Source organism: Homarus americanus, unplaced genomic scaffold (genome assembly GCF_018991925.1).
Source record: "Homarus americanus isolate GMGI-L3 unplaced genomic scaffold, GMGI_Hamer_2.0 scaffold25483, whole genome shotgun sequence".
Taxonomy (NCBI): domain Eukaryota; kingdom Metazoa; phylum Arthropoda; class Malacostraca; order Decapoda; family Nephropidae; genus Homarus; species Homarus americanus.
In genome coordinates, this window is record NW_024726235.1 from 8,571,167 (window position 1) to 8,584,321 (window position 13,155).

At 43.6% G+C, this 13,155-nt stretch overlaps 2 protein-coding genes across 2 annotated transcripts; both read left to right on the forward strand.

Moving 5' to 3' along the window:
- The first annotated feature begins 2,971 nt into the window (after positions 1 to 2,971).
- LOC121865572 (histidine-rich glycoprotein-like) lies at positions 2,972 to 4,965 on the forward strand. Its single transcript, XM_042365089.1, has 2 exons — positions 2,972 to 3,029; positions 3,778 to 4,965. The coding sequence occupies exons 1-2, from the start codon at positions 3,018 to 3,020 to the stop codon at positions 4,762 to 4,764; spliced, it is 999 nt and encodes a 332-aa protein (XP_042221023.1). The 5' UTR covers positions 2,972 to 3,017; the 3' UTR covers positions 4,765 to 4,965.
- A 1,486-nt stretch (positions 4,966 to 6,451) lies between these two features.
- On the forward strand, positions 6,452 to 7,575 carry LOC121865573. Its single transcript, XM_042365090.1, has 2 exons — positions 6,452 to 6,555; positions 6,815 to 7,575. Exons 1-2 carry the CDS (start codon positions 6,544 to 6,546, stop codon positions 7,394 to 7,396), a joined length of 594 nt encoding a protein of 197 aa, XP_042221024.1. The 5' UTR covers positions 6,452 to 6,543; the 3' UTR covers positions 7,397 to 7,575.
- Positions 7,576 to 13,155: the final 5,580 nt, after the last annotated feature.

Genomic DNA, 13,155 nt, shown 5'->3' on the forward strand with positions numbered 1-13,155 from the left:
GAGTACGCCTTGCTGGTGGAGTCACTGTGCCGTAGGGAACGTGGTACTTCCCGACATGTTAGGTCCTCCTCTGATGATAACCTTGGGGGCGTGAGTGGTAGGTCGAAAGGTCCCACACCTACTCCCCCCGATGCAACCAAGCTTACTTGTTCTTACTTTAAAAACCCAGGCCATACAATCCAGACTTGTAAACACCCAAAGTGTCGAATTGCTAAAAGTAGTTCCCTGGATCCCAAATCCAAACCAATAGCAAATACCAATGTGGAAAGGCCCCATCAGGATCTCTTCTCTTCATTCACCTATGAGGGAAAAATTTCAATCATAGAGGGGTCTCGTTCTTTCCCTATTCGTATACTACGTGATACGGGCGCAGCACAATCTATCCTCCTGTTTAACGTCATTCCTGATATATCTACCGCATTTACTAATGAGAGTGTTCTAATTTCAGATCTCTCATCCCATTCTTCCTATCCTTTAGCTAAAGTGCACCTCCAATGTCCCTTGATTACTGGGGAAGTGCAAATAGCCATTAGGAAAGACCCAATGCCTGTGTGCGGCATTCATTTATTATTGGGTAATGACTTGGTAGGAGATCTAGTGGTTCCTCACATAAAGACAGTCGACTCTCCCTTACCTGTCAACTCCACCACTGACCTTAAAGAAACTATTCCTCACCTTTTCCCATCTTGTGCTGTCACCCGGTCACAGAGTGTGCGAAATGGGCCCTCTTCATCTAAAACCACCTCCAATATCTTCCTACCCACAGAAGATCTGTACAATAACACCATTAGTAAGGATGAGCTCATTAAAGCCCAACAATCTGATCCAACTTTGTTCAAACAGGTGATGAAAGACCTCAGTGTGGACCATTGTACATCTTCGGCTTACCACCCACACTCCCAAGGTTGCTTGGATCAGTTCCATCAAAACTTTCAAATCAATGCTAATAAACTATCTCCCCTCAACTATATAGTCCATACTCCTGATCGCAGGAAAGATTCACAACTTGTTCACATTAATCTCATGAAACTTTACCATTCCAGGCAGTCAGAGGAAGACATCCCAGAGGCTATAAGCCTACCTGTATTGCATACGGTTTTGTCAGGGCCGGAGCCGGAGACAGATGACATGGACCTATTGTAGAATTTAGACTTCCCTCTACCGATAGAAAACCCTGCTAACAGTCACATACTCAACAACTTGGAGGAGTATTTTTCTGTTCTGAATCCATCTCAAGCAAAAGATCTCACTCAGTTATTATCAACATTTCCTAAAGTCACCTCAGACCTCCCAGGGTTTTGCAATATACTTAAACATGATATTAAGCTAATCTCAGATGATGTACAACCCATTAGGCAATCAGCATATCGACTAAATCCACAAAAAAGAGAGATTATGAAAAAGGAGGTAGATTTTTTGTTAAAACATAACTTAGCTGAGCCTAGTACCTCCCCCTGGGCTTCACCTTGCCTTCTCATTCCAAAACCCGATGGCACTTTTCGTTTCTGTACCGATTATCGTAAAGTGAACCAGGTCACTGTCTCTGACTCCTACCCTTTACCTTTGATTGAAGATATAATAGACAGCATAGGCTGTGCAAAATTTATCAGTACCGTGGACCTGTTGAAAGGATATTATCAAGTGGGACTCACGGATAGGGCAAAAATAATCTCGGCATTTATAACTCCATTTGGTCTTTTTCAATATTTAGTTATGGCGTTTGGCTTTTCTAATGCTCCGGCCACATTCCAGAGGGCCATCAATTACCTAATTCAAGACCTAGGTGGGACGTTCGCCTACCTGGATGACCTGGTGGTGGTGTCGGACAGCTGGGACGAACATCTGGTGCGTTTGGAGCTACTGTTTGCACGACTGCAAGAGACTGGATTCACCATAAACCTGGCTAAATCTGCTTTTGGCCGGGCCTCAGTGACTTACTTGGGACATATCGTTGGGCATGGTATGGTGAGACCCAAGGACGCAAACGTTAGAGCCATCTTGTCCTTCCCCACTCCAAGGACGAGGAAGGAACTCATGCGCTTCCTGGGGATGTGCGGCTACTACCGTCGGTTCTGCAGTAACTTCTCCAGCGTGGCCGGACCCCTCACAGACCTTACCAGTTCTGCGGTCCCTTACATCTGGAACCAGAAGTGCGACCAGTCTTTCCACCGCCTCAAAGCCTTCCTTGCCTCTAAGCCTGTAGTCCACCCCCCTGACTACACCTTGCCCTTCCATCTGCAAATCGACGCTAGCGGTGTCGGAGTGGGGGCTGTGCTCCTACAACCCGACCCAACCACTGATGTCCTTCACCCTGTGGCATACTACTCCGCCAAGTTGAAAAAACATCAGACCAACTACTCGACCATAGAGAAGGAGGCCCTGGCTCTGGTGTTGGCAATAAAGAAGTTTGAATGTTACCTCCAGTCTTGCCCACAAACAACCCTAGTCTTCACCGACCATAACCCACTCACGTTCATCCAAACCAACAAGACCTCCAACCAGCGAATCCTCCGCTGGGCTCTCCTGACCCGTGTGACAGGTGGCCACACAATTATCGACATCCCACTAAAGTTAACTCTTGTGTAAGTCTGTGTACCTCCGTCCCGTCACGCCTCCTGGGTGTGACACAAAAGCTTTAGACATACACCTTGGGTGTAAACAAAGTGTATATTTGTTTCTTGGGTGTATATATGGAGAAGTGTAGACAAACATCATGGGTATAGACGGAATAGTGTATTATTTCTGCAAAGTGTATAGGATCAAGATTCTCGTCAGCATCACTCAAAGACCCTGCCAACACACGTCACGCATCATGACCATGAACACAAATCTGTACCTCTCCCCGTCCCCCTGGGGCTGTATAGGGAGGTACGGGAGGGCCCACGGGGTGTCATCTCCAGTAGGCCGTGGAACCACACCCAAGGAAACCCGGGTAGGAGAGAGGAATATAAGGCAGAGGCTTCGTCAGGTTGGTAGCGAGTCTTCCGCCATCAGTGGGTCCAGCTCCACCGTTTACCATGGCGCTCCCTGTAAGTTGACGAAACCTGATGATCTAGTACTCTAGTTATTGTGTTTTGGGGGGTTTCTTTTTACAGTATATGTATGTACGGTATGTATTCCACTCTGTCTAGCTGTCTGCCCCGATTACGTAGCACTTTCAATTTCCCAGATACATTAGTAAAATAACTTTGACACACACACACACACACGCACACACAACTCTATAATTTTCAAAAACTGTCTTATACACCTTTACTACTGATCATAATTTCTCCCATTAATCACCTATAATAATATACTTACATAAATAAACTCATACAGTATGTGTAATATGACGCTAAGGAAATAGTATCATGACGCTGTATACTAGTCTATGAGTTCAAGACTACTGTACCTATATTGAGGCTTTGAACAACATCGACATTTTCAAGACTACGGCTCATATGATAAGCTTTGTGCCTTAGTAATATTAGGGACAATAAGCCTCTTTTCTCTTAGAACTAAAAATGAATATTGTTACTGTACTTTGAGACGATACGAGGCCAAGACCTGGAATCTAAGAGGTTCATAAGATTAAATTTCCTCAGCTGGGACGATAGGAATTGGCATCTTAAGTTAAATACTAGATTGATGTCTAAGATGACATTATACTTAATGTAAAATTTTATCTCAACTAGTTACGTTCATATAATACATTTTAGGGAATAATGTATGTGGAATCTTTGTGACTATAGATACGGGAATTTAAGTAACTAACAAAATCTCTCTCTCTCACAGGTGCCAGTGACGTTGTGTTTGATGGTGGTAGTTCTGGTAGTGAGGGGGGTAGAGTGTGATCCAGGGCCTCACTACCATCACCATGCAGGCGAGGGCGTGGCCGTACATCCCGGAGGTGGTACATCCTACGTCCGTGGTGTGGGTAAGCGCTCTGCTGATCCTGGACCTGAACCTGAACCCGAACCCTTAGCCAGTGCCGAACCCCATAACCCGTATTATGGCTATCGTTATCCGTATTACGGTCACCACTATCTTCGCCGTTACGGTTACGGTTACCCTCACTCTCACTACCACAAGACGGTCCACAAGCACCACAAGCGTTCTGCAGACCCCTCACCATCTCCTGAACCCGAACCCGAAGCCTTAGCCAGTGCCGAACCCCATAACCCGTACTATGGCTATCGTTATCCGTATTATGGTCACCACTATCTTCACCGCCGTTACGGTTACGGTTACCCTCACTCTCACTACCACAAGACGGCCCACAAGCACCACAAGCGTTCTGCAGACCCCTCACCATCTCCTGAACCCGAAGCCTTAGCCAGTGCCGAACCCCATAACCCGTACTATGGCTATCGTTATCCGTATTACGGTCACCACTATCCTCACCGCCGCTACGGTTACGGTTACCCTCACTCTCACTCCCACAAGACGGCCCACAAGCACCACAAGCGCTCTGCAGACCCCTCACCATCTCCTGAACCCGAACCCGAACCCTTAGCCAGTGCCGAACCCCATAACCCGTACTATGGCTATCGTTATCCGTATTACGGTCACCACTATCCTCACCGCCGCTACGGTTACGGTTACCCTCACTCTCACTCCCACAAGACGGCCCATAAGCACCACAAGCGCTCTGCAGACCCCTCACCATCTCCTGAACCCGAACCCGAAGCCACAGCCGATCCTGAACCCCATTACAGATACCCATACCGCTACCATGGCTATCACGGCTATCCCTACCACTACTACAGACACTCATGGTAGGACAGCGGGTTCTCCCATGATCCCGCCGTTCCAGACTATGTCCGGTTCTCATGCCCGATAGTCCGGGTTCGCTCACCTGGTTTTTCGGACACTGATGAACCATCAAGGTTGATGATGATGCTGGCACCCCATAAGACTGTGTGAATCGTTTTCTTTGATCTTCAGTTAAGCACAAACTCAAATAAATCTTCATTGACTTGATAATTGGTGTTTTTCATGTACCTTGTGTGTCTGTAAACAAGTATAGTAATTATAGTGAGATAATGGATACTTCTTCATTTTTATAAACATATTTGGTGGTTAGTGATGTATAATGATTATGTTAACAACACTCTTTAAACAAATTCTACACTTCAAGAGAATTATATCATTATTTTGTATTTCTGAATAAAGAAACACGTTCAGCAACACCTTAGCAGAGAAAAATATTAATAAGTTTGAATATCTGCAAGTGTTTTTTTCCCATCAGGATCAGATGTTCATGATCTCTGGGGCGGAAAAAAAAATCCTGACCATTTTATGTAGGTAAGTCCTGTTTCAGACTCATTTAAACAACCAAAGGACAATCATAACTTTCTTAACTATATCCTCGACCCTCTCCCTATACCTTACAGGACCTGAAGGAAACTCGATACCCTTAGTTCAACATTACATTTCATTTTTTTCTTAAGGTCACAATATGTAAAATAATCTACAGTTAAAGGAAGAAGGTAGAATAAGACGGTAGTTATGTACTCGTGGACAAAAGTCATATCGCCTCTCCTGCTGCTACACGACCCCGGGGATTCAGACTCGTGGACCCGAAGCAATAAACAAAACAAAAGAAGAAAAGGCAACAGAGAAGGACGAACCATAATAGAGGAACAGTCGAAGAAGTATGAATGAAAAAGAAGAAGAAATGGTAGATAAAGTAGAGAAGAAAAGAGAAAAACACTTTAATTACCCGAGTGAGAAGTAGGTCAGTAGGGAAGGTGTAGCTTTTATACCTCACCCTCCTCACCACGATATTTACAAAGACTCGTAAGTTAAATGTTTCCCCTTAGCTACTGACGTGAGGATGTGTTTAACTGCCTCAGCTTACAACAACGGGTGATATGATATACAAAATGGCGTCGAAATTTCCCTGAGACTTCACTGTTCTATGATATTTAAAAAAAATCGTAGAATTATTATTATTTTTTTTACGTTATGTTAGTATGATTTATTGACAGGTAAATTGGAATATATGAAAACCCTCTCCCACGATGGCCACAGTGAACGCAACAGCTATTTTTAACTGTAATTGGAGACATTTTATCTGGAGGGTAAGAAGCAGTAATAGGTGAGGTAGAGGCATGCAGGAGCAGCAAGAGAGAGGAGGTAGAGGCAGCAGGGGGGAATAGAGGCAGTAATTGGTCAGGTAGAGGCAGGAGCAGCAGGGGAGGTATAGAGGCAGCATGGAGGATAGAAACAATCGCAGGTGAGATAGAGGCAGGAGCAGCACAGGAGGGGAGGTAGAGGCAGCAACAGAGGAAGTAAAAGCACTAGTGACGGGGGAGGAATTCAGCGACCCGTGGCTCCAGTATAGTCTCTTTGTATAGTGTTTTTGCCACAGCTCAACCCAGAACATAAAACGATAATTATACTCGTACAAAACCTGGGCTGGTTTGTGGGAGTCAGCTATCACATGAAGGTCAGGAGGGGTGTATATAACCCTCGAGGAACCAGGTTGTCTTCAGTGACTTCTACAGGAGTCGTCGGTGAGCACCCATACACAAGTCGGTGAAGACCCAGTGAACCATGAGACTAGCGGTAAGTCAACACAACTTAATATTACGTGTCTATAGTTAAGTGAAACATTGTACGACTGTATGTAAGTTTATACTGTGCATTATATGGGTGGTTATGGGTATGAGTGTGGTGGGAGTGGGGCAGATCTATGGGTTGGGCGCGTTGATGATAACAATTAGCCAACACCACAATTGACGATATCTCTTATGAATGTATAAGATTATTTTATGCGTCTTGATGTTGTAATCAGGGAGTTATATCGCCATTGTTTGCTTCACAGTTGGTTGTTGTTGTGAGCGTGGCGGCGGTAGCGGTGATGGGCCAGGACCGCCAGCCAGTGGTGGAGGGGGAACCACTCCCTCCTGTATATCTGAGGGAACTACCTCGACCTTGGGTGCTGGGAGACCTGCCACGTCCAGTGGTCGACGCAGAGATGCCCAAACCCTGGCTGCTTCGGGAGATGCCCCCTCGTCACTACTACCCCTACCGTCAATATCCCTACTACCCCTATAACTACAAGAATCTCCGTACCAAGAGCGAAGTCCAGGACGGCAAGGGTGTGGCGCTACACCCCGGGGGCGCCACATCCTTCGTCTTCCCCCAGGTCCATGGCGTGGGCAAGCGATCGGCTAAGCCTGTAGCAGAGGCAGCGGCAGACCCCGACTTCTCCTACGGCTACCACTCAGGAAATTTCTCCCCCCACCATCGCTACGGCCACTACAACCTCCCCTACCATAACTACCACAACTACGTCTACCACCACCAGCTCAACAAGCGGTCTGCCCGGCCTCAGTACAGCTACGGCTACCCCAGCGAGAACCCCCAGGATAGCCGCTACCATGGCTTCAGCTACAGATGGTGAGACACCAGCCTGTCCTAGGAGTGACGGGGACGCTGTTACCTTCCCCGTCAGCCACACACACCGTCACTCACCGCGACAGAGTCTGATAGGCCAACACTGCTCACATTGGTTTTTCAGACTCGACACATGTATCCCATCCAGTATAGAATGTATAATCAAAATAAACTTACCTTTCTCCATGTCGTCTTTGTTATTCACTATCCCTGTTATGCTATTAGTATTTACCATAGTCTAGCGTAACTCAGAGATCAATTTAAACAAGACTTCTGATGGAACTGAATTTGAGTAATTCTAAACCAATCTATAAAATTTATTGATATACAGTATATCTGCCAAAGGGGGAAGGCAGACATTAGCTCGTCCCAGTGACATCTCAAACATGACCCAAATTCGTAAATAAAATATATTTCTCGGTTTATATATTGGCGTTTATCAGGTTGTTATTGGGTAAGATTTTATAAGTGTAGACATGGTAAAGCCCAACACTCGTCAACACACACGACGTGGGAACACCGTACAGATAAACTCCCTCATATTTTGTGTGTTAGGTTACCTGGTCCACGCCCTCTGTGGGACCTACACGTCACTTGCTTACCTGTAATTTTTCTCACCCGTGTTTTTGCTCTCTGTGGGAGGTAACCTGGAATTAATGTATTATTATTATTATTATTATAAAGCTTCTCTCATAAATCATCAATCATTCCCCTCATTCATGTCATTTAACATTTTAATAATCGTTTATCCTGAAGGTCATTGTTACTGTAATTAAAATCCTACAATTCATATTATTTCTCAAACATCTTTATTTCCTGTCTTCTTCCCCCCTCCCAGTTCTGAGTCTCCACCCAGATTTATCACACTGCTTTAATAATTCCCCATAATTATCCCTTTGTCTTTCCCCTTCTTTAACTTTTTTTTTGTTGCTTCTGATTTCCTGTAATTTTCTCTTTTCTTTTAAGTTTGTTCCTGTTTTTTGCCTTTTTGTTGTGTTTTACTTTACGTTTCACAATATTGTATTCATCACGTTCGTCAAACTCTCTCTGTTAACATTATCAGGTAGGCTTTTGCGTATTATGGTTCCTTATAACTGTACACTGATCTGCCTTACACTGTTTACTGTTCTCCCTGTAACACTGTCTTGACTTAGATTATGTATCAAAGGGATATTTTTAGTTTTAGTTTAACAAATTCATTGGCAGAGCTTGTAGTACAGTTTGCCTATTCTGAGTAATTCAGTCAGGTCTTGACACTGAGGGTGGTATCACTTCTCACTGTCACGCAGAACAGAGGTTCATACACAAAGAAATACATCATATTCATTAACAGCTATAAATGTATAGAGGTCAGATTCATATGGGTAATGTCACTGTTCACTGCCATGCAGGACAGAGGTTCGTACACAAAGAGATGCATCAGGGATGGATGGTGTTGTTGATAAGATGGGAATAAATTAACTCAATTTTAAGTTCTTCTTCTTCTTCTTCATTTTATTTACTTGTTACGCTTCATAAATCCCTCTATTAAAATAAGCCTAAATTTTTGTCACAGTTAATATATTTTTTTCTCTTTATAGACGTGACAAAATCTCCAGGTAATGCCATTGCAATCAGTAAAGCAATTTTAAGTGTTTCTGTTTGATAAATCTACTGTTAACTTAGGTCTAGCCCTCCCCTCGTAAAATATCTCCCCCACTCCATACATATCACACACACACACACACACACACAGTCTTCCAAGCGATGTCATTGGCTCAGGTGGATGTTGTGTATCCGCCCACACGTGACGTCAAGCAGCACAGCCCCCACGCCGCTCCTCCATGCGCACCTCACCAATAGCATCTCATACTAGGCCGCGTCAGGTGTCTGTCTCATGATAACCTTGGTGTGGGGTAATGGTAGCTAGCCTTTATGGTCATATCCCCGCCCCTTAGCTTACGTGACGCTTGGCCTCCACGCCGCTCCTCTGCACCGCACCTCACCAACAGAGACCCATAAACACCTGCGCCTGAACCTAACGTCTACATTTTCTCACACATACAGGGAGAAGATTCTGTACGTTCTCTCTGGTGGTTTTAGGGGTAACTAAGGTCTGGGATTTTTATAGCTAACGTTGATAGTATTGCTTAAACGTAGAGGTTCTTTGGTAATATTCTTTCCCTTGGTTCAAATCTGGTGTTAAGTACGTGTAGCTTCTTGTGCTGTTCCCTCTGCATTACCGTGCGGTCTGGGTGAATAAATACATCCCGAAATGCCTCGCTCCTTGCTAAGTTTTTTGCCTGCCGGATAACTTGCCATTTTCCTCCTCACTCCCTAGTGTGATCCTGAGGGGGCGAGGCTTAGCCCCCTGCTTTTGTCCCAGTCTCCTCACATCCTGAGGGGTTGCTGGAATCTTCAGAACCTCTGTGCAAATATTTTGAAACAGCACCTTGTCGTGTGTTTCCTTACTCACAGTTCCCTCTGCCTGGCTCTCTGGGACTCCAAAAACTATAACATTGTTCCTGCGCTGGAGCCGTTCCTGGTGTTCCTCCTCTCCCCTAACAGTAGGTGCGTTAATTTTCATTTCTTCGACACACTTTTTCAGAGTCCCAATCTGCTGTAGAACCTGTACTGATTCTGCATTACTCTCCGCCCTCCCCCGTGGCCCTCCTAATACGTCAGCATAACTCCTCTTAGCAACCACCTCCATTCTATTAGCTACTTCCTCAGTCTTAGCAAGGATCTCTTTCTCAACTTGCTCCAGTTTGTCAACCAGCAGGGCTCCTGCTTCATCTATTTTCGTCCCTAGAGAACTCGTTCCCTTATGGATTGCAATCGCTTCATTCACCTTGACTATGCAGCCAGGGCAATACCAGCAACAGCCATCAAGCTTTACGGCAGTTAGTAACTTCCTAAACGTTGCATTAGTTAGGCCTGTATCCTCCATATCCGACGTCTCCCTGCAGTAATCACATATCAAACTCATGGTTGTTGTTGTTGTGGTGGGGGGGGGGGGTGCAGACTGTGTATAAATCTACACCTATTTCAAAGAAAATAAAGAGAGAAAAAGTACTTAGCTACTCTCTGTTGCCTATGGAGTTGTCGTCTGCGACTGCGTACACTGTATCTCCCTGTGAATGGTGTATTGTAGGCACAGTTTCAGTCCTTGAGAAAGCACACAATCAACATAAAATTTAAAGTCTCTGTGGCACCTATGACACGACTTGGTTTCAGCTGGCACGGTGCCTTTCCAGCTTGCTTGCTAGTTAGCGCTCACTTTAAGTTATTTACAACTTCAGCGGTCACTGATGACACTATGAACTATCACTGTGTACACTGTATCTCCCTGTGAGTGGTGTATTATAAACACAGATTCAGTCCTTGAGAAAGCACACAAACAAAATAAAATTTAAAGTCTCTGTGGCACCTATGACACGAATAGGCTGGCAGTTGTCCTTACCAGCTCGATTGCCAATATGTATTCACTTTAAGTTATTATAGTCTCTTCTGCATTCACTGATGACAACTATGAACTGATTTAACTGAAGGCACAGTACTACACTCCCTGGTTGGCCTTTATCACAGCCGTGACCACAACACCCTAAAAAATAAAATAAAATAAAAGCTTTGTCATGTGGCAGTGATTGTGTGGTTATAGGCCTGTGACCCTGGCTGCACCTCCAACTCGGTGGAAATTGAGTTTTCAAAAATACAATCGTGTCTAGCATGAAAAGTCCGACATCGATTTACACTTTCACCTCACTAAGACGATCTTGACGAACTTATGTAATCACTGTCCAATTTCTGCCGCTCTACATCGAAGGCCCGGATGCCGAACACGCTTTGTTACAGAGACGCAACACGACCCGCCGTTTACTGTACTGGTTGGTCTGTTAATATTGACTCAGTGAACCACATCACCAGTCAACCGAAGTCCCTGAAAAGTCACTTTTACAATATGTGTTTATGTTTGTCTTTTTACATTGTTTAAGTTTAGCTTGTTTGTCCACGTAAGCACCATGGTATAACCTTGACACGTGTGCCTGTCGGGATTGCATGCACTCTTGTCGTTGGGAGATTTGAGAATGAGATGTGGGGAGGAGTCGGTAACAATAAAAATAGAATAGAAAAAGGCAGCCCGATATAAAATAAATAAACTAATATATACAGTAGCTGTCAGTGAAACATGTTTTGGTGACATAGTCAGTCTTTGTATGGAATCTTCCAAAAATAAAAATATTCCTAAATTTCAAGACCAAATCCGTCTATCCCTCTTCAACTTGAGCATCTAAAGGGTCATAGCTAAGCTCCTCCTACATACAGTAAGTAACTAACCCCTCCTCCCCATAGTTTCTCCTCTAATGAACATAATTATGTTTTCCATGACGTCATACTTATTATCCCTATGATTGGTTTCTTCAAATCCCGACCTCCATATGTAACTTGATGACAAAACTCATGGTCCTTTTCAGGCACTTGTGTTACTGCATGAATCACGAAGGTAAGCATGAACTCCGCATGGTTCCTTGTTGGGCGCTGTAAACGCTTTCGCGCTTCGGCTTGTATAGGATGTAAAGGGGTGCCCAATAATCTAGCCCCCTTGCAGGGCAAATCTGAAATCTGACGTATACCTCACGTAAACTTGTAAAGGAACCCACGTGTGGCTCCAGGGCGCCCGTGCATGACCGTACATCACCGTGGGCCTCAACCACTTGAGTTAGGCCGTGAATGGTGTGTGCTATTGTTATGTAGCAGAGCTCAACTTAATGTTGCATAAAAGGTCACAGAGCCTCACAAATTGTGTTTCAATTCGGTAGTAGGTAGTAGGCAGCTACCAAACAGGGAGGTACTACCATCTGGGAAGATATTGGAAGCATAATGTGTTGTCTAATGGTAGACCCTGCTGCCATATGGCATCACAAAAATTTTGACCAAGTCTAGGGTTGCTGATCTGACTTTCTGCCTCATTTACACACAATTGCAGGGTCTCAATTGTTACTCTTACTATTAACAACACAACATACATATATCATTTCTCACTATTGATATTTTAATTTTTTGTTTTTGAATTTATTCATGGCTCTTTATTATTACAGGGGGTATTATTATTATTATTATTATTATTTATAATTTTTATAGACTTTTATTATTACTGTATGTGTATTTTCTTTTATTATAATTTTTTTTAAATATTGTTATTAATTTTATTATTATTATTATTATTTTCTTTTATAATTGTTATTTATTAAATATATTTATATTAATTTTATTACTATTATTATTATTATTACCATTATCATCATCATTGGCATAATTATTATTATTATTATTGTTTTATTATATTTTCGCCCCCCGGGCCTTGATGTGGGTCATTAAAAATGACCCGTACCCGAGTGGGCTAATGCCCTTAAAGAAAGAAAACTTCAGAGCTCAGTTCAGCCCAGACCAGTTTGAGTTCATCTTAGTCCAGCAGTCCTCCTCTAACAAACACCAAGACTCAGGATGAATTTATCCCTTAGATTTCTAGAATGAGTTTCCCAGGAGGTAAACATTTAAGTACAAGTTAATAGTGAGGGCTTTCATTATAATTAACCATCTCCAACGAGTAGTGTTCATGCTTGTTGTTGTATATTAATATATACAGTAATGTGCTACTTACATAGCCCGTATTGTTAGAAGGGGGTCTATATTAATATTACACTACTTGTGAGAAAGACTACCGAGTGACTCTTAGCGCAGTGAGTCTTGAAGTGAGTGACTGTGTCGCCATAATCACTAATATAG